This window comes from Oryctolagus cuniculus, chromosome 5 (genome assembly GCF_964237555.1).
Source record: "Oryctolagus cuniculus chromosome 5, mOryCun1.1, whole genome shotgun sequence".
NCBI lineage: Eukaryota > Metazoa > Chordata > Mammalia > Lagomorpha > Leporidae > Oryctolagus > Oryctolagus cuniculus.
This window is the reverse complement of record NC_091436.1, coordinates 30,417,530-30,444,362: the sequence shown is the minus strand read 5'-3', so window position 1 is coordinate 30,444,362 and position 26,833 is coordinate 30,417,530. Positions and strand designations below refer to the sequence as shown.

The window sequence follows — 26,833 nt, the reverse complement described above, 5'->3', positions numbered from 1 at the left end:
GGAGCCAGGAGCTTCTTCCAGGTCTCCCACATGGGTGCAAGGGGCCCAAGGACTTGGGCCATCCTCCACTGCTTTCCCAGGCCACAGCAGAGAGCTGGATTGGAAGAAGAGCAGCCAGGACTAGAACCGGTGCCCATATGGGATGCCAGCACTTCAGGCCAGGCTTTAACTTACTGTGCCACAGTGCCAGCCCCAGAATTTCTAATTTCTAAAAACTACCTCTAACTACTTGATACAAATTTACAAGTTAGTTTATTTAAGGTTTAGCATATGAATTTTTAAAAAGCCTTGAGGAGTCTTAGTAATGTTCTTAGTACAAAGTCTCAAAAACTATCCACAAAGGGATTTCTATAAATGAGATTTTTGCCTCTTAGGAAATATATATGGGGGTAAGTTCAGTAGCAGAATACAGTTGTATACCAACAAATAATCTGATCTGATTGTAAAAAACAAAACCCCACATGAGGTTCAGACACAGTCTGTGCAGTTTTAAGATTTAAGAAAAGCTGTGAAATTTTGTCCTACTCATTGAAAAAAAGAGGTGACAAATCCTAAGTCTTCAGCTACGCTTTGGAAGTAAACATTCGATATCATACCTTGTTTTGGAAGCACTATATGCTGCTAGTCTCCAGAGCCCACTATTTATGCATTTTGAAGTACAAACTGTACATCATTGAATGTAACACAAGTTTTTAACTCACAGACGCCCCTCTGTGGTGAGATCTTTAGGATCCAGAGCTCCTGGCAACTTGGGAGTGTCCAGTGGCAGAGTGACTAGCCAGTGCCTCTGCTTGTGAAAGTCACATCTTTCTTGTGTGATTTGTTTGACTCAGCCATTCTCGTACTTCCCTATGTTTAGAGGAACACTAATTTTAAAGAAAATATGAAGTATCTACTTTTGATAATGATTAGTTAGTATAAGACTTATAAACTTAGAAATACAAAATATTAAGAGTAAAGTCAAGGTCAACTACAAATCTTGAAAAGAGAGCAAATATATGATCCATTGTTTTGGCCATATGAAGCTTCTTCCATTCTATCACCCATCCTTTAATGATTCTATATGAAAACTGCAACTGTCATTTTTTTTCTAACAAGATTATTTTTTTGAATGACAGACACAGAGAGAGAGAGAGCTCATCTATCCACTGGTTCTCTCCCCAAAGGCCCACAGCAGCCGAAGCTAGATCAGGCCAAAGCCAGGAGCCCACAATTCCACTGGGTCTCTCACGTGGAAGGCAGCGACCCAAGTACTCATACTCTGCCTTCCCACGTACATTAGCAGGAAGTTGGATCTGAGGCAGTGGAGCTGAGATTTGAATTCAGGCACCTGAATATGGGATAGCAACATTCCAAGTGGCAGCTTAACCTGCTATGGCGCAATGCCTTCCCTGACCCCCTCCCCTTTTTAAATTTTAAACTAGCTCTAACTTAGATGCAGTTGTCTCAGTTGAACTCCAGCTGTGACCCAGGTCATGTCATCGATGATATAAGGACATTCAGTGTTTTATGTCTGGCAGCAGTCACAACACAGATGATATGGGAGAGCTATTTTCTTTCTTCCAGCATTAGCGGTGGTCCCATGGGACAGCAAAAGAGACATGAACATGGATTCAGGGACTCCATTATTGATTTTAAAAATATTAAAATTCCAGGAGATGTGGTTTCCCTAGCTAGTCAGATAATTTCAGTAAGATCAAAGAAGCAACTGAGTTACTGGCTTCATACTGGTTGGTTCAGCTATATAGGTGATAAGAGTTTGTGACTCTCAGCTGCAGATCTCATATTACACATATACGCAGACAATGCATATTGAATACTTATGTGTATGCGTATCTTGATCTGAGACAATTCTTACATTCCTTAAAAATGTAGCCATCCAAAACCTACCTATTTTGGTTGAAAAACCTCTTAAATATTTACCTCCAAGCATCAGTTGTATTATCATACAAAGGGCCTAACTGCTTGTTTTTAAAGCCATTCCTTTAGGTTAAGGAACATCTCCTAAAAAGACCAGTTAAAGTATAACAGTTGTCTCAGCGCTGTAAGAAATCAGCCCATTAGACATCTACAGAGTATTATGTCCAGCTTATATTTTTTCAAATTAGTTAGCTGTCAGCTCAAGTAGGGAAAAACAAAAACGGAACCTGAGAGGAGACACCACTAAGTTCTGTGGAGAGGAAGAAAGGAAGCACCCATGTGTCACGGATGCAGGGGTTCATGGGAGGAGCAGTGTCGGGGCACGCACCAAAGGCAGAGTTCACAACCCCGTGGGTGCAGCTGCCGTCTTGCCTTTGTTCCCACACTCCCCTCACCCCAGTAGGAAGAAGACCAGCACCTGCAGCTGAGGTCCCGGAAACTACTTAGAGCAGAGGCAAAGCCTTGCCATACCCTGTTGGAATGTTGCTGCAGCCTAGAAGCCAAGCGTGTGTACACCTTAGAACTGGAGGGAGGCAAAGCCACCAAGTGCCAGGGAAAGAAGGGTGAGTTTGCCCTTCCCCCCAGTACAAGGCATTTCAGCAGGGATGCTGGGGGCAGAAGGGATACACAGGCACAAGGTCTGTAGTGCCCAGGAGCTGGAATGCTACCCCAGGAGCTGTGACAGACACATCACTATTGCTAGGATAAGCTCATTTTCACTAAAAGACTAACGGTTTCAGAAAGAACGACTCTGAGTTTCGAGAATATAAATTTCAATAGTAAATAAGAATATCAACTGAAAGTAGGAAGTGAGTCATCAGGTTGGGTGAGGAAAAAGAGGCAAATTTCCAGACAGGTAGCCTTATGTTCCCCACAGTGATGATAAGAGAAGCGAATGTGTTTATAGTAGTACCAGGTAGGAAGTGTTTCATGTACATGAATTTGTTTAGGTCTCCATCAACCTTGCAAGGTAGGTTTAGTAACACCCCCAACCCCATATGTGGAATAAGGAAGCAGGTGAGGAAACCTGCCTGGGGTCACCCAAGGAGTGAAGATTCCACCCGAGCAGCCGGGTGTCGGGGTCTGGCTCATGACCCAGGAGCTGTGCTGTGCTGTCTGTTGTCTATAGACATTCCTGCCGGGCCCCAGGAAAAACAGGGAGAGGAAGTTAATTTAGGAAGAGGAGGATTATCCCAAGCAGAGAAGCAGAAACAAAATGAGTGAGTGAATACTGAATCAAAACAACCCTTTCCACCAGCCAAAATATTTCTTTTGTGGCTTGCTGCTTTAATCACAGGCTGAAAAGTACTGCATAAAAAAAAAAAAAAGCTGTGCAATTGTTTCATTGGAAGTAATGTAGGTGTTATCCAATTAAATGACTATTTTCTACTGTGATGACATAAACCCATAATCCCAGACAGCTCTCTCCTGGCAAAACGCCACCAGCATTGTCAGTGTAAGCGAGGTGCGTAGTCATAATTTGAAAATGAGATTTCGGTTTCTGGAGGACTGAATAAGATTTAAATGAAAAAGTAAATGTAATTACAGAAACAATCAAAGTCCAAGAGACACAGAAATGATGATCTGTTCATTTTCTATCACCCCCGTGAATGGTTTTCAGAAGCTCTTGGCCCCACAGTGCAATAAATCGTCTGCATGGAGGAATGGTAAGGTTTGCACCGAATGCCTCTTTCAGGCAAGTAGCCGGCCTTGGGGGCTATCAGAATGTATCGATTGGATAAGCACCACAAATGAGGTTAGGCGGTCGTGGCGAGCAGCAACGAGGAGCAAGAGAATACAGTTCTGATGAGCCATACCTAGCTCCTTCTGTATGTTGTCAGGGATTCCTGTAATAGTCTTTCTCCTTTTGACTTTCTTCGGTCGTCTTACCAGAGTCTCTGTGTAAATTAGAGACCGCCGAAGGCTGGCCTGGCGATCGAAATTCTCCCCTAATGGAGAGTAGTAGAACAAGCAAAGCAATGTTATTTCCAAGCAAGCTGACACCATGCACGTTCTTCCAGCAGCTTGTTGTCAAATGATAAGAAGGTATTAATAATGATGTTAGCCAGTCACATGATGATGGATGCTGAAGGGCAAAGAGGGAAGGAAAGCACACTATCACCATAAGGCTCTTTTCCCTCTCCGTGTGTGTTCTGCCAACGGAAGCACCCTGAGCTCATTTCCAAGTGAGCCAGGGTTGCAAATGCAAATCTGTCAATAACACCCTGAAAGAGTGATCCTGTGACTTTTTTTTTTTTAAAGGAATCATTTTGGAAGTGATTCACAAAGTTCCTCTGGTCCACAAAATCACTCCTTACACCCACATGTGTGTGGTAGGGGTGATGAATCTGTAGTATTCATCTGGTCACCCCAAGCAGACCCATGCAACATCTTGTCTTGTGCAATAAGACAAAGAACTGAATCAAGCGTTCTTAGAGGGAGAGCTTGTTGTTCAGTCAAGGGGGCTAACAATTTTGATAGACTGTGTTATGGTGTGAAGTACTATGTAGTGCAAAATCAAAAGCCTTATAGTGATACAGTACTTTATCCACAACGAGACCCAGTAGCACTGCTGTTGTTAAAGCCGAACTGCTTCTCTCTGTTTCATAACCACTTCTTAAAGCTGATCTTAATTTAGACATTTCGGGTGATGCTGCAACCAAACAGGCATCGCCATATCCACTGGACTCCTTTCTTTTCAGGAGGATGAGCTTGAGTGATTAACACACCAAGAGAAACCAACAAACAATAAAAGTTGTTAACAATGTCAGTTATTGATTGATCTGCTATTGATTACTTGCCAGCTTAGGGTTTTAAGTTTTATAGCATTGATCTTTGTAAATGGTTAATTTTCCTCAAAGAAATTTTTAACATATATATATATATATATACACACATATACACATATACAGATTGCATATTTCTGTCATTCTTATGCGTAAGAAAAGTATTAAAATACTCTTTAGCAATATTGACACATATGCAAAGTGGGAATGTTGTGGACATTCTGATAGGAATAAACTATGAGCCTTATCTAATCAAAATGGAGTATTAAAGACCTGAATTTTCAAAACCCATTTCACCTACTGAGAAACAAACTTAAATAAGTGCTTGCAACCTTGCAAATACTTGCAAGTTTTTGTTTCCAATGGGAGAAAAACAGAAAAGACAGAGAAGACCCTGAAACACCAGAAAGCACCACGGCTTCGAGAAATGGGTCATCATATGCAACAGCATGAACAGCCCTTAAAGGGGGCAAGTCATAGCCACAATGGTCCATTAGCCTCCTGCAGCAAAGGAAAAAAATTTCCTTGAATCAAGACATCAAGGAGGGGCAAAACATTAACTGAAGTTGCAGTTGGTCTCCAGTTTTAAAAACAAAAGATAATATCACCTAAGCGCCAAGGAAATTGAGAAGCAAACCATAGGAAGATGTACCTCCCTCAGACACACCATTAAAGGCACCTAACTCCTCATCTTGCAATGTCCTTTACAAAGACTGTTTCACCTGCTTGTCTACACGTCTCTAAAGGATAGACACCATAGTTCACATACCTTGGTGTCTCCTACAGAAGTCGGCTAATGTCTGGCACAGAGTAGTTATCCAACAAATATCTGAGAATGAAATCATCCCCTTTCATTGAAAAGCAGCATTGGGCCTGGTTACTATTCATAAATAAACCTAGGGTGCTCAAACATCAATATAAAGCCAGTTGATAAAAACTGCTTTAGCATGTTGGGGCAGACATTTGGCATAGAGGCTAAAACACTGCTTGGGACATCCCATATTGGTTCACATCCTAACTCCATTTCTGATTCCAGCTTCCTGCTTTGGTGGAGCCTGGGAGGCCCAGGTGATGGCTCAGGTACATATATTCCTGCCACCCACTGGGAAAGATCTGGATGGAGTCCCTGGTCCCAGCCAACCCCAGCTGTTGCAGGCATTTAGGGAGTGCACTCACAGATGGAAGATCTGCCTCTCCTATCTGGCTTTCAAATAAAATAAAAACTTTTTAAAATTTAAGTATAAGCACGTTTTCCCACTATACTCACCTTCTAGGTAGAAGAGTTGTTATTCCTGATGCCAGATTGTCAAAATATTTATGTGGACTTTTTTAGAACTTTTTTTCCCCATCCTCAACTTGTACTGCATGCCAGGTCTAAATGGGACTATTACTGAAAGGACTACACCAGCCTTTAAGCTGGCAGCTCATCGTCCCTATCTCTACCCTCTAGGACAGGTGGACTGCACTCTGGATTTCAAATGACGAATTTATCGGCATTTTCCCCCTACTGAGTCTTAATGAAAACCAAATTTGAGGATTGATGCTCACTCCAAATAATGAGCACATAACAGTTACCTATATAGAAATCTACACTTTTATCTCAAAAATCTAGGGCTTTAGAAATATGAGGGTACTTCAAAAAGCTCATGGAAAAAATACAATGAAAACTTAAGTTGATTGTGATACATACAAAGAAATTTTGAGATTCGTGCATAGTTTTTTTCACAAGGTACCTTTTCATTAACTTTTTGAAGACCCTTCATATGCATGAGTATTTTTTTTTTTTTTAATTTGAGAGGCAGCAAGACAGAGAGAGAGGGAGCTTCCACTCAAAGAGTTGCTCCCCAAATGTCTGCTACAGGGGATGGGGGTGGGTGAGTGGGAGGACTTAATCCAAGTCTTCCACAGGTGTGTTAGAAACCCAACTACTTGAGCCATCAGCACTGTCTCCCAGGGTCTGGAACTGCACGAAGTTGAAATCTCCTGATTTCAGAGCCAGGAATAGAACTCAGGTGCTCAATGTGGAACATGAGTATCTTGACCTCTAGGCTAAACATTCATCCCAAATTTATGTTTTTAATTCCATTCTCCATGAACTTCCTGAAAGAGTAGGAAGCTAAATAATCTATATCAATTCAACCACCAAAAGTAAAAATTTTTACTGCTTTATACTAGATTTAGAAAACTAATACTTGAAGAAAAGTATCTGTATGTGAACACACAGATCCAGAAAATGGATCAATAAATATGTAATAGGTATTATATTTAATTTTGACATTTCTGCAAAATGTTAATCACTCAATTAAAAGTGAATTGCATTTTGAGATAACTCATTTTGCTCATTTCTTTTTTGTCATTCACCTTTCTTGTGTGGCATTTTCAAGTCCTCCTTTTAAATTCTAGGTAATTCATATTCATTTAGTCATCAAACAGGAGAGAATTAAAACTCAAAGTTATGGCAGTGTCTTCTGTTGTGACAATGCATTTCATTGCAAATAATTCTTTATTCTTGAAACTCCACTCTTTCAAAATCTTCTGATTTCAAGATAATGATTTCATCATAACTCCATTAAGATTGTCATATTTAATATCACAGTTTCTTTATCTTTTAATATTAATTCTGAGACATTTAATTATATAGAATGTAATTACATTTCTGCTGCATTTCATCAAATAATTCATCTTCTTATAGAAAGTATTGCTTATATATTTCACAAAGCAATAAATGTGATACTTTGTTCTGAAACATGACTACTCACAAAAATAACTTTTATAAAATGTGAGCTGGATGAATGAGAAACACATTGAGAAAGATTAACGAAGAAAATGGATAAAATACTGTATATTTTTAAGTAAAATAACTGAAAAAATGTACATGAAATTGAAAATAATTCATCTAGTTGTTTATCACATTTCTATGGAATTCAAAATAAGAGTTCTAGAGGCTGGTGTGTGGCTCACTTGGTTAATCCTCTGCCTACGGCGCCGGCATCCCATATGGGCACCAGGTTCTAGTCTCAGTTGCTCCTTTTCCAATCCAGTTCTCTGCTGTGGCCTGGGAAGGCAGTGGAGGATGGCCCAAGTGCTTAGGATGCTGCCCCCACATGGGAGACCAGGAGGAAGCACCTGGCTCCTGGCTTCGGATCGGCATAGCTCCGGCCGTAGCAGCCATTTTGGGGGTGAACCAACGGAAGGAAGACCTTTCTCTCTGTCTCTCTCTCTCACTGTCTAATTCTATCTGTCAAACAAACAAAAAAAAAGAGTTCTAAACATCAATTTTGGATATCTTGTAAGACACTTTTTAAAAATCTTCAATGGGGTTGGCACTGTGGTGTAGTAGGATAAGCCTCCACCTGCAGCACCAGCATCCCATGTGGTCACTGGTTCATCTCCCAGCTGCTCCTCTTGTGATCCAGCTCTCTGCTATGACCTGCGAAAGCAGTGGAAGATGGCCCAAGTGCTTGAGCCCTTGCACCTGCATGGGAGACCCAGCGGAAGCTCCTGGCTGCTGGCTTCGGATCAGCTCAGCTCCGGTCATTGCAACCATTTGGGGAGTGAACCAGCAGATGGAAGACCTTTCTCTCTGTCTCTTCCTCTCTGTTACTCTACCTCTCAAATGAATAAATAAAATCTTAAAAAAAAATCTTCAATAACTCTCAAAATGTGACTGACCCCTTAACAAGCTCACCAATGCCATAGCAAAAAGCTCTCTAGTGGAAACAGCTTCAGAGGCTAAAGACGCTGTGATTTCCATTCTAATTGTTTACGAAAACTTACACTTTTTGGTCACTTGATTCTTTAAGGCTCTGATTCCGTGAACCATGAGTTATGGGCTGATTATCAATGATGACTACTAGTCGTTTATTTCTATGGAGCACACAGACCCATGGCTGCAGCTGTTAAACCTCAGCTTGCCTATTCTGCACTTTGACCTTCCTCACACCTTGGACCCCTCCCCATGGATACTTTTTAACAGCCCTTTTAAGTTTGTGGAAGAGATCTTTGAGCTTTATGTACCTTGTTATTTATAACCTTATCACGAATGACTAAAGGCTGACTATAATATTACATAAGAACTTGAATTTCCGGTCTGGCCAGTTATCTTCATATTGTAGACTAGTGTAAAATATTCTCATAATTTTATATTCAGAGGAATGAATTCTTATTTGAAGGTTGTGGAACTCAAATTACAGAAATCAAAATATAATTTTATCACCTTATTAAGTCTTAAAAATATTTTATAGTTCCTTATAATTCACTTGATTTTTTTTATTTCAAGAATTTTCCCCTTTTGTACAAGAAAATCTATCACTGAGAAACAAAATGATTGTTTCTTTACTTCTATAAATATCTAATATAATCCTTATGCACGAAATACACAACTTTTCTTTCTTACACAGGATCACAGTTAGAAGGTGACCCTATAAAAACAAAGTCGTACTTAAAAAGCAATTCAATCAAAAATGAAGCCCTTTATATGAGCGGTTGGATGAGCGTGTTCTTCGACGCCAGCATTTGGTGACGCAGTCTTCTGATCTACGAAGCAATGAGTATTTTACAAGTACACACACACACGCACACACACACAGTTCCAGTGTCCCCTCCATTAAACACAGAGCAGGAAGCCAGGCAGCCCGCAGCTGCTCACTCTGATGTCTACATGAAATGCTAAGAGCCTGGAACAAAGAGAAAGCCATGGTCATTCTCCCAAGCACACTCTGAATCTGTGGCCTAGCAGGGCGTACCGGTTATGTTAATAGGAACCACATCAGCCTGGACGGTCTGTGCCTGCTGCCGCATCTTCTCTTCTGGGGTGGGCAGTGGAAGTGACCTGGTCCAGTTGGTCTGAGTGTGCAGGTCAGAGAAGTCCCCTGAGGTTGGTGTTTTAGGTCTCCGGATGGAAATGAGTCTGTCTTCTTCTGATGAAGACAGAGAACACTGCAGAGGGAAAAAGAAGTCACAACATGTAAATCGCCAGCAGGAACATTTAAAACGACACCTCCCCCTAGCTCAGAAAACATTAGACTAACTGAAAGGAAGGCCCCCACCCCACCCTGCAAAAAAAAAAAAATTGGTCATATTTAAGAACAGAAGCAATGGTTTGCAAGAAAATGGTTTATGCTCTTGGGCTTACCCATAATATTCATGATTCATGCTGGCTTTAGCCTGTATGTTGTGAGGACTGCAAAAGGTTTTGCTAAGTTCTTCCTGTGTTGCCTCTGTTTACAGGGTTCAAAAAGCTATGGCTTTAGCTCAACGTTAGGAGCCCGGAGAAACACCAAGGCCATGGCCATCTGTTTCTATTTTGATCAATGCTTAGTTTTGCTCAGGGTAATTTCTAGCCTTAGCCTTATTTTCTTCAGGCTGTGACCTCAGGGAACATATCAAAAATGATAGAGCTATTGTTACTTCTGCTCTTCTGCAGCTATTTATATGGGGAAAAGTCGGTATGCGATTGTGAAGTTACGAGAAGCTGACTGAAGCGCAGAGCCTTATCAGAATTCCCGGAAAATGCTGCTGGCGGTGTCTGTGGATAGAGATTGACATCTGCACACAAGAGCCCTTCTGCAGTGCCTTTTTGTCTCCTTTCACCCTAACCCCAGGAGGCGAGGAAGGGGTCTGGGCAAGCACTTCGTGACCGACTTCACCCTGGCTCCACGGTAGCCGGCTCCATGGCAAGGAAACACACTAACAGGCTTAGGAACAGCACCACCAAGGGTAAGTGACTTTTGTGGGAAACGGCAGTACAGAGAGCATAATGAATGTGTGAGAACTGTCCTTCCAGTTTAAAATATTTAAACAGAACTACCACTTATGAACATAAGGCTTTAAAAAATAATTTATGGAAGGATAAAAAAGGTCAATGAATCTTCAAAAAGGGAACACCTGTGTAGCCAGTGCCCAGATCAATTTTACCCCTTCCCCGCCTTCCAATGATACCACCCCCGACAAGGCTAGCTAACCCCGCAGCTCCTAACACTGCAGCTTCCTTTGGCCTGCATGTGAACTTTTCTATAAAAGGTCATGTGATCAGTTCTCTTTTGTGAACTTACTCCTTTCACTCAACACTATGTTTGCAAGATTTTACCTATCTTTAAAAAGAAAGGTTTTATACCTTTTGAATTTTTTTTAACTTTTATTTAGTAAATATAATTTTCCAAAGTACAGTTTATGGATTACAATGGCTTCCCCCCCCCCCATAACTTCCCTCCCACCCACACCCCTCCCATCTCCCGCTCCCTCTCCCATTCCATTCACATCAAGATTCATTTTCAATTCTCTTTCTACACAGAAGATCGATTTAGTATATATTAAGTAAAGATTTCGTCAGTTTGCACCAACACAGAAACATAGAGTGTAAAATACTGTTTGAGTACTAGTTATAGCATTAATTCACATTGGACAACACATTAAGGACAGAGATCCCACATAAGGAGTAAGTACTCAGTGACTCCTGTTGTTGACTTAACAATTTGACACTCTTGTTTATGGCATCAGAAATCTCCCTAGGCTCTAGTCATGAGCTGCCAAGGCTATGGAAACCTCTTGAGTTTGCTGACTTTGATCTTATTCCGACAGGGTCATAGTCAAAGTGGAAGTTCTCTCCTCCCTTCAGAGAAAGGTACCTCCTTCTTTGATGGCCCCGTTCTTTCCACTGGGATCTCACTCGCAGAGACCTTTCATTTAGTTTTTTTTTTTTTTTTTTTTTTTTTTTGGCCAGAGTGTCTTGGCTTTCCATGCCTAAAATACTCTCATGGAGTCTTCAGCCAGATCTGACTGCCTTAAGGGTTGATTCTGAGGCCAGAGTGCTGTTTAGGACACCTGCCATTCTATGAGTCTGCCGTGTATCCCACTTCCCATGTTGGATCGTTCTTTCCCTTTTTGATTCTATCAGTATTCGCAGACACTAGTCTTGTTTGTGTGATCCCTTTGACTCTTAGACCTATCAGTGTGATCAATTGTGAATTGAAATTGATCACTTGGACTAGTGAGATGGAATTGGTACATGCAATCTTGATGGGATTGTATTGGAATCCCCTGGCACATTCCTAACTCCACCATTTGGGGCAAGTCTGATTGAGCATGTCCCAAACTGTACATCTCTTACCTCTCTTATTCCCACTCTTATATTTAACAGGGATCACTTTTTATACATTTTGAATTTAATGCAAGTTTCTAAGAAAGGTACAGAAAGGTATTGGTTAGAAATCTCAAAACACAAGAACACTGGCATCACTGTTTTATTGCTACTGAATTTCTTGTTGCAAAATCTCTATTCTACAACTGCTAGAGCTCCACAAATCTGCCCCAGGGTGGGGAGGAAGCTACGTAAGAGCTAACGGAAATAGTTTGGTGTAAAGGGATAGAGCTCTCCACTGTGAATCCAGCTGAGTTTGCTTCTAAACATTGCCTTCCTTCTCTGTCCACAGAGGGAGGTCCTCTTAGGATGAACGATGTAGACGTGTCAGTGATGCTGAACACCATGAGCATGAAGGTAGGAATCCCATAAAGATGACTTTAGAAAAGCAGAATCATGAATTTAAAAGTATCCATTTTTTCTTTTATTACTAGGAAACTAATGACAGTAAAGGCATTGTACAAATAAAATTATAAATCAGAAAATCAGATATCTCAATACATTTTTTATTTTATATTCCTTTTTTGATTTTTATTTGACAGGTAGAGTTATAGACAGTGAGAGAGAGACAGAGAGAAAGGTCTTCCTTCCGTTGGTTCACTCCCCTAATGGCTGCTACGGCTGGTGCTGCACTGATCTGAAGCCAGGAGCTGGGTGCTCCCTCCCGGTCTCCCATGTGGGTGCAGGGACCCAAGTGCCTGGGCCATCCTCCGCTGCCCTCCCGGGCCACAGTAGAGAGCTGGACTGGAAGAGGAGCAACCGGGACTAGTACCCAGTGCCCCTACTGGGACTAGAACCCGGGGTGCCGGTGCCACAGGCAGAGGATTAGCCAAGTGAGCCAAGGTGCCGGCCTTTATATTCCTTTTTAAAAAGATTATTTTTTATTATTATATTATTTGAAAGGCAGAGAGAGAGAGAGAGAGAGAGAAAGATCTTCCATTCACTCAATCATTCCCCAAATGACAAAAGCCAGGGCTGGGCCAGGCCAAAGCCAGGAATCAGGAGCCAGGAATTCCACTCAGGTCTCCCATGTGGGTTGCAGGGGTCCAAGCACCTGGGCCATGATCCACTTCCCTGCCAGGCACATTAACAGAGAGCTGGATTGGAAATAGAGCAGCCAGGACTTCAACCTTTGTGCCAGATGCTAGTATCACAAGCGGCAGTTTAACTTGCTATGCTACAATGCCAGACCCTACTTTATATTCCTAATACATAAAATATATAAAATGATCATCTAGCTTCTTTTCCACCTAAGGAAAATGTGAAATTAAACATACCCAATTTATGAACTACACCTATGTTACTGAGGTCTCACAATGACACTAATGTGCACTATATCCATTTGATCTGGTTCTGGAAAAAATGGTTTTATCTGTTATACATTATTCAAGAATGACCAGGTCCTCTGGGAGAAAGCCTAAACATACAAATTCCTTTATATCTCTAAATAAGGACAAAAACTTCTAATAATCTCTTCCTCCCCCTCCTCCTCTTCTTCTTCCTCTTCCTCCTCCTCTTCTTTCTCTTCTTTGTCTGACTGAGCTATTTCCAAGGATTTGTCTTCTAGCTCAGATATTTTTTATTCTTCCTCACTGAGTGTGTTGTTAAGGCTTTCCACTGTATTTTTTATTTGACATATTGAATTCTTCATTACCAGTAATTCAGTTTAGATTACTCTTGAATATCTCTATCTCCTGGGAGAATTTTTCATCAGTGTCATGTATAGATTTCTTTAACTCCTGTATTTGCTTTTCTGTGTTTTTGAGTAACCATATCATATATATAATCATATAATATTATATCATATCATATAATATTATGTATCATATCATATCATATTATAATCACGTAATCACTCTTTCGAATTCCTTTTCAGGCATTTCATCAATTTCTTTGTCTACACATTCTGATACTGTAGTGTTGTGTTCCTTGAATTTCTATGTTTATTTTTAGGCATTTGTTGAAACACTTGTTGGTTTTCATCTTTGAAATATGCCTCTATGGCTTAGTGGAATGTCTGCTCCTTCAGTGGATATCCTGAGGTGTGTCCTGGGTAGGGCCAGGGAGTCCCAGCCAGAACTTGAGTGGGGCAAGAGTCCAAAGTGGCACCCTCCCTAGTTGGGTGTGGCTGATCTCTATAATCAGCAGGGGAGAAGGTTTAAACATGGCAGCTGGCATTATCACAGCCTCATCCCCCACCTCCCCACCCCCCGCTGAGGTGACTAATGCCCAGGGTGAGCTTTAGTGGCTAACAGCCCACCCGCACAGGCACATGAACCACACCCACACAAGGGTCTATGTGCTCCTCAGTGTGAGCACAGAACCCTGTGCAATGACCTACTCTAGGCACTCAACAACTCTGAGCCTCGGAAGCCCAGGGACTCAGCTCCACTTCATGCCCTACTGTGCAGTTACAGAATTCTCAGTCACAGGGAACAGGGGATTGATCCCTTCTCAGCTAACTGCCCATGGAGAGAGCGGAGGCATTCCCAGAGCCAGCTGCCTCCTTGCCAGAAGTTGGTTGGTGCTCAGCGCTGGCAGGTTGAGTCCAGGTGCTGGGGTAGAGTAAGGGGAGGGGGCACTTCACAGGCCCAGGAGGGTGACCTGCCCCCCACCAACCCTCTAGGCCAGATTCAAAGTCAGTGGAGACTGTGGATTGATTCCTCTGATAAAGTCCCCCAGGTGTGTGCACAGGCCACAGCAGCCTCTACTCACTGTATTAAGATGACACTTCTTCCCTGGTAGTCTCCATGTGCCCTTGTTGGGGGATGGGAAGAAAGCAATATGCTTGCCTTTCAGGGGGTTAGGTGGGCACCCTGCTAGTGCTTGAGACTGGATTCAAAGTCAGAGTGGCCCACAAGGTTCTCCCTCAGTCGATATCACCAGTGACACCGGCTGCTGCAGGCTCCTCTCACCTTGCTCCAGGAAGATGGCTTCCCCTCCCGCCTCTAGATGTGGGAGTCACCAGTGCTGTCCCACGGCTGCATGATTGTACTGTCTACACTGCTTTAAGGCATCTCTGTTCTTTCTATAGAATTTTCACTATAAACCTCTAACTGGGAATGCAGTTCTTCCCCCTTACTTCTGTTATCTTCTGGAGGTCAAAATAAGCATATCTTTGCCCTACTCAGCCAGCCTGCCTCTCTCCCTTCTTTCCTTCCTCTCTTTCTCCCTTCCTTTTTTTTTTTTTTTAAAGATTTATTTATTTCTTTAAAAAGCAGATAGAGGAGTGACAGAAAAGAAAGAACACTCTTCTGCTGGTTCACTCCCCAAATGGCTGCAATAGCTGGGGCTGGGCCAGACTGAACCCAGGAGTCAGGAGCTTCATATGGGTCACAAACATGGGTTCAGGGTCCTAAGTACTTGAACTACCTTCTGCTGCTTTCCCAGGCACATTAGCAGGGAGCTGGATCAGAAATGGAACAGCTGGGATTCAAATCACACAGTTCTAAGTATTTGTTTTCCATCACCTTTTTGGCATGACACATTTTACATACAAAGTATGCAATGTACTTAATGAACATTTAAGAACTCATTGTCCAGCCGGTGACCTGAAATGAGGAAAACTAATAACCTACAGCTACCTCCATGCCTCTCTCTGAACCTATCTTCTCCTTCCCTGGAGTTCACCACTTTTTTCACTGAATTTTGTGTTCAGCATTCTTCTGTTTCTCATATGCTTGCTTGTGTGTATATATGTATAAATACATTTAAGTTATATATCAAAATTTGCATTGGGGGCTGGCACTGTGGTGCAGAGGGTTGTCACCCTTGCAATGGTGGCATCCTATATGGATTGCTCATTGAAGTCCTAGCTACCGTGCTTACATCCACCTGGAATGGTAGCACACAATGGCACAAGCACTTGGGCCCCAACCACCTGTGTGGGAGATCCAGATGAAGTTCCTGGCTCCTGGGTTTGGCCCAGCATAGACCTGGCTGTTGAGGCCATTAAGTGAGTGAACCAACAGATGGAAGTTTTTTCTGACTCCCTTCTCCCTCTTGCTTTGTCATTCTGCCTTTCAAAGAAATAAAAACATCTTTAAAAAAAAGATTTATTTTGACTTTCACAAAGATAGTATCACTCTCTTTGTAGCAGTTCTGGTTTACTATTGTGGTTCTAAGACATATCATGTGGTTGTGGGAGCCTACCATTTATTCATTTCACTGAGATTTCCATTCTACCCCTATATTATATTCACCTCTCCTTTTACTGATGGACAATTGCATTGGCCAAGATGCTCTTTGTATTACCTCAATAACTCATGACTCCTCATCAGACAGAGTCAGGAGGAAAGGGCTATAGCAACAGATTCATTCCTGACATACTCATTATTGGAAGGAAAACATGGGCTCTGGAGTCGGAGACCAGGATGTACATTGTCTTTGCACTTTTGTGGGCAATGGCTTTGTTCCTATCTTGATTGTGGTAATGGCATCAAGAGCGTACACATGTCAAAAGCTAAATTGTACGCTTTGGAGGCTGGCATTGTGGTGTAGCAGATCTGGCTGCCGCCTGCAATGCTGGCATCCCATATGGGCACCAGTTTGTATTCTGGCTTCTCCATTTCCAATCCAGCTCCCTGCTAACACACATGAGACAGCAGAGGAAGATGGCCCAAGTGATTGGGCCTGCCACTTATGTAGGAGACCCAGATGAAGCTCTTGGTTCATTGCTCCTGCTTTCAGCCTGGCTCAGCCCTGGCTGTGTGGCATTTGGCGAGAGGGCCAGCAAATGGAAGATCTCTTTCTTTTTCCCTGTCTCCCCTCTCTCTGTACCTCTGCCTTTCAAATAAATCTTTTTTTAAAAAAATTATATGCTTTAAATGTGTACAACTTCTTTTATGTAAGTAATACCTCAACAAGCTGTTTTAAAGGTAGAGAGATCTTATTTCAGTATTTAAAAGCCACATGAGCTTAAGCAAGTGCCTTAATCTAAGATATGGTATCGTCATCCATGATATGGGCATAATCAAAGGTATCTTATATGGTTGCAATAAATACTGAATATGGCCACATACAAGCACAGTCTCTGGGGCCTGCATCTTTCCTTGTGCCAGCTGCTTGGCTCTATGTTGAGAACACAGAGAGCAACAAGCTAGGGATGCCACCCTCCCACCTAGAGGGGAAGGCGGATATGAATGGAGCCTGATTGCTATGCACTGGGATGTGTACAACAAAAGAAACTGGAACAGCTCACTTAAGACACGCTCACTGGTTTGCATGTTCAAAGGCCTGACATTGACAGCCCCCAATTTTCTTATCCTTGCCCACAGTGGTACAGGAAAACCACAGAACAGTGAGCCCACTGAGCTGCCGCTGACTTTCCACTGCGCCCTGAGACCCAGTAACAAACGACTGCATCTCGAATCATTTCCAGACAGTAAGCTACTCTAGGCCACTGGGTCTGTATTCTGAGGCCAAGCAGCACCTACACATCTCTCAGAAGAAAAAAATAATAAAGAAAAGAAAGAATGAATCAAAGAGCAAGTATAAGGAGAAAGAATTAGGGGGATTTACTAACTGCCCCCTTTTCTTTTCCCAACATGGTACAGTGGAAACAAGCTCCAGGAAACCCTGCCTTCCTGCCCTCCACAATGCTTTCTAGTTTTATGAACTTGAGAAAGCAGTGCCCTATTTCCAAGCCTCAGCTCTAGATCATTAAAATGACAGTAAAATTAAGACACAGCCCCCCACCTCCAAAGGCTTATGGTGAGAAATGAGATCTACTTTGTAAAACAAAGTTCTGAAAATGTTCTAAGTGTTCTGACAAGGTTAACAATACTATGCCAACTGGTAGTTTCACATCTTTCTAGCATAACAAATTATATACACAAAGAATGTAATATATACGTGTGAACATAAGACAACCTGAGAAGCCAGGACAATCAGAAAACTTTGAATAATTGCTACAACCTCTCAGATTCATTGCTCTGGGCAGGAAATTCTATGTGGGTGGAATAAAAGGCAGGATGATTGGAAGAGTGGCCAAATTTTCATAAAAACAGACACTGTCTATTGAGTAATTTTCTTTGAAGTCTGGTTTGAAAAAACCAAACAGTTTAATAATAGTAATCACCACCACTCGGCCATACCCTGTGTGCCAGGGTTTGACAAACATTAAATTTGCTGAAACTCACAATCTTCCAAGCTAGGGAGGGGAACCAGGTAATCTGTTATCAAAACCAGAACACTTGTGCAAGTGAAAGGCAGTGCTATGAATAATGACACAGGCCAGCAGCTGCAGGCCAGGGCTGCTCTGGGCCAGCAGAACACCTGGTTTCCACTTCTTCAGAATGAAAGAAACTGAAGCTCACCCAAAGCCTGTGCCAGGCCGAGAAACCGCCTGAACCCACGTTCTCAAGCATCACATTCAGTGAGCCTCCTAGGTTTACAGCCACGCCTCAAGGCTGCCCGCTTTGCTTTCCTTCAAAGACCTCCCTCGATTTAAATAGTTCCTATCAACAAAGCCCGGTCTGGAACCTAAGGTGTCCAATCGGAGAATAACAGGAAGTAGAAAAGAAAATTTCAGTTTCTATCAGTGCCATGAAAGCCAACCGTTCGGTGTGAAAATTCCAGTGAATCCATCTCTTTGGGGGAGGCTTTTACACCGGAGATTGAGTAACTCACCTTGCTGCGGAGACAATGGGGCCTCTGTGATGCTTCCCAGATGCGAGGAACACACCACCAAATTTAGCCTCCAAGGAGGGCAGCTGCAAACCTCCCTGTCAACCCACAGGAAGTATTTTGACACCCATAACTGAACTCCCTTCAAATACCTGAATAACCTCTTTTGTAGTAGCTGGGAAACACTAAAAACTGGAGGAGGGGGAAAAAGCCAACATGAGAACAGAAAGCAATTGCTTTCTGATTTCACAGGTGAATCTAAACTATTTCCCAGGATTTATGAATCCCCTTGTGGATGGCATCTTTTCATACAGTAGGTTTACTATTTAGGAGATATGCATAGCATATGTAACTGGAAATACCTTCAACATTTTTTTTTTTTTTTTTTTTGCTTGCTGCACTGCACCTTTCGTCTGAGTATCAAAGATGGATATGGCTATCGTTAGCAAGATCTCTACCTTCCTACCATAAAACATTGTAAAATTATACTTGGTAAGTGTTTTGCACCAGGATAATTAGGGGTAATCTTCTAGAACAATTAACCTGAATAAGCAAGCAGATGCCCCCCAGGTTCTATTTTCTAGTTTATATGTCTTTAGCCTTTGCTTAATTAGCAACTCTCCTTTCACGAGAGTGTTTCTATCCAAAGCACATAGTGTATGCTTACTATCCGTTCAACACAAATATTTAGCTCTCCTCACCACTCCCTCACCTACCCACAATGCCTACCTAGGAAATGTAAAAGGCTTTCCCAGTGGAATATTCGCTCCATTCACATGTACTTCTACACACTCTGGATTTAAAATAGCCCCAGCTGTTGGAGCCACTCTATCAACACGAATCACAGCTAGGGGTCTTTGTCTTAACACAGAAGATCACAAACTGCTGGTATTGAACTCCCATCAGATCTTGGCACCAACCACCAGCAGTATTTCCAGACTTTAAGTTCTGCCCCCCTCCTCACTGTCCAGTTAGCAGCCTTCCAATATGTAAACTTTCAGATTTGGTTTCTCTTGTCCTCTCTCTTCTCCTCCTATCCCCTAAAAATAACAACAAACCAAATGAAATAAGAACAAATCTATGCACATTTGTATTAGTATTTTGTTAGTTTTCTCAGTTGGGCAGGACTGACAGCTTTCTCATATTAAGCCCCTAAGAACATAGTACATCTTTTCATGTTTTCCCATCCTATTTGTGCTCTTCTATGGTATTTTTAAGTTTCTAAAAATATAGATCTTATAGATTTCTTATAAATTTACTCCTAGTAACTTTGCTATACCTACTTTAAATAGATTTATTTCAGTTATATCTAATGACTTCATAGATATGAAAGTTTTTGATTTCTATATATTAAATGTATACCTTAATATATTACTGCATGCTATTATTTACAGAAAGTTACTTTTAAAATTTTGTTTTTCTGGATTTACCAGGTATGCAAATCTACCAAGTATGCTACATGAAGACAGTGATAATAGATCAAACCTAATCTTTACCATTTTTGCACTGCCTAGTCTACCATTTTTCTGATTATGCTAGCGAGTTCTTCCTATACCGTGCTAAACCGTAATAATGATAGTGAATATCATTGTCTTACACTTCATTCTAATGAGTGGCACAATAGAAATTATGTTGGATTTGGAGACGAGACAGATTACTTGTAGGAATATCCACTTGTTCCTATAATATTGTGTTTTTTTAAAGTGTGTTATATGGTACCAAATATCAAGTTTATGTCTATGGTTTTAGGTACATGATTTTTCTACCCAGATCTCTTAATATGGTTAATATCTGATTATATTACCTAACATTGATTATTGCTGCATTACCACTGGAACAAACTCTGATTTAGAAGTACTGGTCTTTTAACAAGCTGCTAGCTTGGGCTTCCTAATGTTTTATGATTTCTAAATCCAATATCCATGGGTGAGATTGACCACTTAACTTTCTGCTTTGTTCAGTTTTGTATCAGGTTTTGGCATCAGTGTTAAACTAATTCATTAAAAAGAACTGCACCTTTTTCTTCTTGTGTCTTCGCTCTGGAATAGTTTCAAGCATTGAATTTACAATTTGCTTCTCTTTAAAATCTTTGTTAGAACAAATCCCCCTACCCTCCACCCCCAGAAACCATCTGGCCTTGCTGTTTTACTCAATTTGGTGCAAATATTTGAAAAAATTTCCTTTTTATTTCCATGGTAATCAGTCTGGTTAAACTATTCTTTCTCTCCAAGGGCCAAGTTTTTTGGTTTTTTTTTTTTTTTTTGCCTGTTCTAATTTTTAAAATTTATTTGAGATGCAGAAAGAGACAGAAAGAGAGAGCACTCATCTGCTGGTTCATTCCCCAAATACCTACAATGGGCAGGGACCATAGCAAGGAGGAACTAGGAACTCAACCCACATCTCCAGTGTGGGTGCCAGGAACCCAATTCACCTGAGGCATCACCACTGGCTCCCAGAGTATGCACTAGCAGGAAACTAGAATCTGGATCTGAAGCCAGGGATCAAACCCAAATACCTTGATATGGATTGTGGGTGCCTTAACTGCTAGGCTAAATGTAAAGTTAAGTTTCATACATTATACAAATTAGGAAATTAGTTTCAAAATTATCTATGTCTAACAAAGATTATATACACTATTTGTATTCCTAATCCAAAATTCTCTGCTTTTAAAAAATGTGTCCTTAATTTCCTATTAGCTATGCAATAAATCAACCATTGGGATTAGCACTGCCCATCTTGTGACCACTCTCAGCCTCCCTCTACACTGCTGGTGAGCTCACTATCCACAAGAGCTCTTCCACCTGACACCTGTGCTAGTCTGTCCAACCTACCACAGCCACCTGCTCTTACGGACACACATCTTCACTGCAGGATTCCCAAACTGAAGTTTTTGGAGGTAGTCCAAAAACTGGGCATCCTACAGAATCTGTTGAAGGTGTGAGAAAAAGAAAAGGATCAAGAATGTAACACTGTTTTTATTTAAGCAACAGAGAGAATGGAGTTGTGGCTTACAGAGTGGGGAAAGGAGTGGGGATTTTGGAAGAGGGATGTGAGAATCATATATTTGGTCTGGACAAGTTTGAGATACCTGTAAGACACTTAAGGTGGAGATGGACCACAAGCAGATAAAAGCATGAATCTGAACAGGAGATGTAAACTTCGAAAACTTTAATGCACAGAATTTACACTATGCAATCACCAAATGACTGAATCTAATAGAGGAGCAGACTGAACCCAGGGTTACACTAACATTTAGGTATTTGGAAGAAAATGAACATACAACAAATGGCTGAGGGTCAATGGCCAGTGACGAGGAGGAAAATCAGGAGTATGTGGTGTCAAGAAAGGAACAATGACATCAAACACTGCTGAGAGGTTGAACTAGGCTGAGAATGACCCATTAGATCTGGCAATGGGAGGTCACTGGTAGACTTGGGGAGAGTTTCAGTAGTGTACCAGGGATGAAAGTGTGAAGGGGCTTCAAAAGAGATTGAGGGGAAAGGTGGTGGAGACAGCAAGTCTAGACAGTTCTTTGGAGAAGTTTTATGGTAATAAGGAACTCAAAAAATGTGGTCGGAGCTGGAGGGTGATGAAAGGTCCAAGGAAGGTTTCTTCAAGATGAAAGAAATACAGCATGTTTGTGTAATGATGGCCATGATGCAATCAAGAGATAATTGATTAGGCTGCCAGGGGCAGGGGAGGAATAAATCACCAGCATGAAGTCTTTGAGATGTTGGCCTAATTCACCCCACCAGGATAATACTGAATGCCTACTGTGCACAGGCCCATGGGATGCAATGAGGCAGAAAAGGAGTCAGGGCTGTTCACCCACTGCAGAAGCAGGGGAGGGTGAGGACATACAGGAAAAGATGCAGTCGGACAGGTTTGGTTGTGTAAAGGTAGACCTTCTAATTACTTGTTTTCCTAGTGCAGGTAAATATCAAGGACTGCGTTTGAGGGTGAAGCAGAAAAAGCAATGTTCCCAAATTTGCGATGAAGGTGTCAAACATGACTTGGGAGAGTGGGAGAATGCATGGATGCATCGACATAGGACAGCACTTCAGGCCTGAGGTCATGCACTTACAGCGAGTCTGGTGAATGCAAGCTGGGACTCCCCTCTGGCCTTGTTGAGCTAATCAGGCTCTAGTGTAAAGTAGGTGCACAGTTGGATCAAAATAGGGTTGGGATATTGCCAGGAAAGCGACAGCAGGAAAGCAAGCCCAGCAGAGTTCAATGTGTGTAGAAAGACGTGAATATAATGGCGGGGCTTCCCACAGAAGCTGGAGAACAAGTGAGGACACAAGGAAGGGAGGCCAATTATTGACTAGAATTTCTCAGAGGGAGGTCAAATAATTTTTTGTAATAGGATTCTAGAAGGATTGACCTGGAAAAACAGTAGATGGAGTCATGCTCGGGTCTTTCCTCCTGAGAGCTTCAGCAAATTCTGCAGGATCTACTTTCAAAACAACCCTCACCACTGCTACCCTGGTCCTAGCCACCATTGGCGACCTCTTGTCTAGGTGAGCGCAATTACCTATTGTCTTGTCTCTCTGCTTTTATCTTTAACATCCTATGGCCTAATCCTCAGACAGTTGACAGATGCAAAGCATTAAGGAGTACATCAGATTATGTTACTTCCTAACTCCACTCAAGAGCAGCAAATCCAAAAACCTTACCATGGCTAGTTTTATATATATATGTATATGTGTATATGTGTGTGTATATATATATATATGTGTATGTATGTATATATGTAGATATATATATATATACGTGTGTGTGTGTGTGTGTGTGTGTGTGTCCTACGTGACCTGACCCTGGCCTGTGTTTATCTCCCCAAGTCAGTATTTCCTCCCTTTCCCTGCTCACTGCCTGGCAGCTCTGGTATCTGGCTGTTCCTCTTCCAGGATAACTTCATTCTAGTCTCCAGGCCTTTGCACTGACTACCCCTTCCTGCTAGAAAAATTTTCCACAAGATATTCATTCATGGTGCTCCCACTTCACCCTGAAGTCTGCCCTCACATAGTCCTTCTTGGACACTTTTTTTTTTTAAAGAGATTTATCTTATTTCTTTGAAAGGCAGATTTACAGAGAGAGAGAGAGAGAGAGAGAGAGAAAGAGAGAGAGGGAGATCTTCCATCTACAGGTTCACTCCCCAAACATCCCCCAATGATCAGGGCTGGGCCAGGCCTGGAGCTTGATCCAGGGGCACCCACCCACATGGGTGGCAATTTCTGCTGCTTTCCCAGGCACATTAGCAGGAGGTTGGATAAGAAGTGGAACAGCCAGGAGTTAAACCAGTAACCACATGGATGTCAGCATTGTAGGTGGTTGCTTAACCCACTGGCCCTCCTCCTTGCACACTCGATCTTAAACACTAGGCTGGCATTCTAGAACTCTCTAGATTGCTGTTTTATTGAGCCACACAAATTGTACCACCACTTGGTGTTATATCGTACTTGCTTGTTCACCATCCTCTCCCTCTGATGACAGGGACTTTGTCCTGCTGGATGCAGGGTGCTCAGGATCAGGCATATTGGAGGTGCTGGGTAAATATTTACTTAGTAAATGAATGCCTGGAAGCCCTCCTCAAAAACATCCCAGAGAGCACTCATATTCCACTCTCCATTTTCTAGAGAGGAAATAATTACTGCCTTGCAAGGCCTTTGAGCCATCCAAGGAAACACAGCAAGCAGCAGATCTAAAACTCCGAATTGGCTCCTAAATCCTAGCAAGTCACCATCACATCCCACTTCCTCTCCAATCACTCGACTACTCTTCTGATCTAGGTCCTCAGTGGTCTCTTGCCTGGGCCATGGCCCAATAACTATCCTCCTTACATGCTTTAGCCCCGCCCACTGCTTCCCCTCCCCTTCCTGACTGCTCCAGGCACAAGAACTTCGCTTTCACACTGTAGGCCAGAAGCTATAGCCACATGGGAAATGCACGTTACAGGAAAATGATGCGTGGATTTCAAAAGCTTTTCACACCACAATAAACTGACCTATTACTTCCATTTTTCCACAAGCATGTGGAAATGCCCTCATACATAGACTTTTTACTGAACTCAGTTTTCCTTGCCTCCAAGTGTTGTAAATTCCTTGAGGCATGCACAGGTATCTTAATAATCTTTGCATTTGACAATACTAGCTACATAGTATATATCTGTTTTTAAAAAATGATTTATTTGAAAGGCAGACTAACAAAGAGGAAGATAGAAAGAGAGATCTTCCACCCATTAGTTCACTCCTTAAATGACTTCAAGAGCCAGGGCTGGGCCAGGCTAAAGCCAGGAAGTCTTGGAACTCCATCCGGGTGGCAGGGGTCCAAGCACTTGGGCCATCTTCTGCTGCTTTCCCAGGTGCATTAGCAAGGAGCTGATCAGAAGCAGAGCAGCTAGGACTTGAACCAGCTTAACCCACTGTGCCACCGTGTCGGACCCTGTAACATAATATCCTTAAGAAACATTTATTGCATTGGTCGCTTATGCTTCTTGAAATGTTCTTCACATGATTTCCACATGGCTCACTCTTAATCCTAATCACCTCTTTGCTTAGTAAAGCCAATCCTGCTGTTTGAAACTGCGACTGTTCCTCCCTCTCACCTGTTTTACTCCAGAGAGTAGGTCTCTTTCAAACACAGCAAAATTGCTTGTATACTTGGGGCTGGTGCTGTGGGCCTTGGTTTGTGCCCAGGCTGCTCCACTTCCCATCCAGCTCCCTGCTAAAGGCCTGAGAAAAGCAGCAGAAGATGGCCCAAGTGTTTGGGCCCCTGCACCCATGTGGGAGACCTGGATGAAGTTCCTGGCTCCTGGCTTTGGCCTGGCCAAGAGCTGGCATTGCAGCCATCTGGGGAGTGAACTAAACAATAGATCTCTCTCTCTCTCTCTCTCCCCCTTTCTCGGTAACTTGGATTTTCTAAATTAATAAATCCATCATTTCCAAACGAAAGGCAATTCTGTGTCTAAAGGGGTTCTTTTAGGAACCCCTGAGGAGGAATGAAGAACACGTCTGGGTCCCACTCAACTACCACGGATGTCAGCAGAGCAAGGAGGCCTCCCTCAGGGCATCACTGAGGCCTGGAGACAGGTGGCCAAGGTCCCATAGCTTAATAAAGGCTTATGATTCAGGGAAAAGATTTATGTAGTAATTACTGTATAAATTACTGTTGGCTGCATGAACCAACCAAGCAGCCAATGCTGTACCAAGAACGAGGTGGGAGCTACAGGAACGAAAGCCCTGATGTGACCTAAAGCCATCTGCATGTGGTTGAGGGGAGGGACTTGTAGGAAGTGGTGGGAACACAGGCTTGAGCTTTTATTTCCAGGCCAGTTTCAGAAGCCTTGTCACTGGAAGCAGCACGAAGCCTTGTCCACTTTAGTTAACGAGTTAAGTGTAAGCTAAGTATATTCTCTAGTAAAGAACACTGTAATTAATCTAATACTTACGGATAAGCAAAAAGATGGAGAATGTGCACTAAGATTCTCAAACTGAATGTGGGATGTGAGCAGGTTTTTTCAGTGTTCCATGGGCTCCAGAAATTGTAGAAGTTAATGCAACATTAATGTAGCCCAACAACCAAGGGCGGGAGCAAGGAAGCGAAGGGCTGGAGGGAGGGAGGGAAGATGCTGGTATACTTTGCTACTGAAATTTAATTAGCACAAATGTCTCATTAGCTTATTTTATATATTTGATAACGCACTAATTTGATATTTACTTTATTCTGAAACAAATAACTTCATAGAAACTGCCTTGAGAAGACAGATCTAACGATTTAAAATTTTTTATTAGACTTCAACTTGGCTCTATATATTTAAGTAGAGGAAAAATAAAACTTCCCCTTCAGTTTCACTATCAAGAAAGTCCAAGGACTTCAAAACACTTCTAACCAAGAGCAAGTAGGAATCTGAATTTCTAAATTCACAAAAGTAACAAAAATGTACAGCAGCCAAGGAGGTGAAGACTTGAAAGCAGTGTGTGCTTTCCGGAGAGCCCAAATTCAGGAAGGCAAGGAGCTCAGACGCTGTTGGAGCCTGGGAGTTGGAAAAGTGGCTGGGGAGAGAGTCCAGGGCACAGGTGTCCTCCGGCACACGGCAGGAAGGCTCCTCCATGCACCCACCCCTCCATGACCACGACGTGGCCCCCAGGAGCTCTGCCCAAGGTTTCACAGTCCTCACCGGGCCCCAGTGCCACTACCAAGTCACACTATCTTACAGACATTCCTCCACGGATGCCCAGGAGCCGCTGCCTCATTCAACATGGCGAGAGCCTTGCGAGTTCCCACTCTAGGGGAGGGCTGCCTTGAGGTAGGGACCCATGGCACTGGCACACAAGAGTGGGAACTGGTCCCCAGGGGCCACACT

At 42.4% G+C, this 26,833-nt stretch overlaps 1 protein-coding gene across 7 annotated transcripts in view; it reads right to left on the bottom strand.

Moving 5' to 3' along the window:
* The window catches only part of NHSL1 (NHS like 1), a 281,963-nt gene that overhangs the window by 17,777 nt on the left and 237,353 nt on the right, over window positions 1-26,833 (bottom strand). For 5 of the 7 annotated variants that reach the window (XM_070073518.1, XM_051854288.2, XM_051854287.2 and 2 more), the window contains exons 4-5: window positions 9,452-9,644; window positions 3,738-3,869 (exon numbers count right to left, since the gene is read on the bottom strand). In XM_070073518.1, the coding sequence (XP_069929619.1) occupies window positions 3,738-3,869; window positions 9,452-9,506 (187 nt within the window). In that variant the 5' untranslated portion in view covers window positions 9,507-9,644. The remainder of the gene's footprint in view (window positions 1-3,737; window positions 3,870-9,451; window positions 9,645-26,833) is intronic. The other 2 variants (XM_051854291.2, XM_070073517.1) reach the window with 1 other exon arrangement.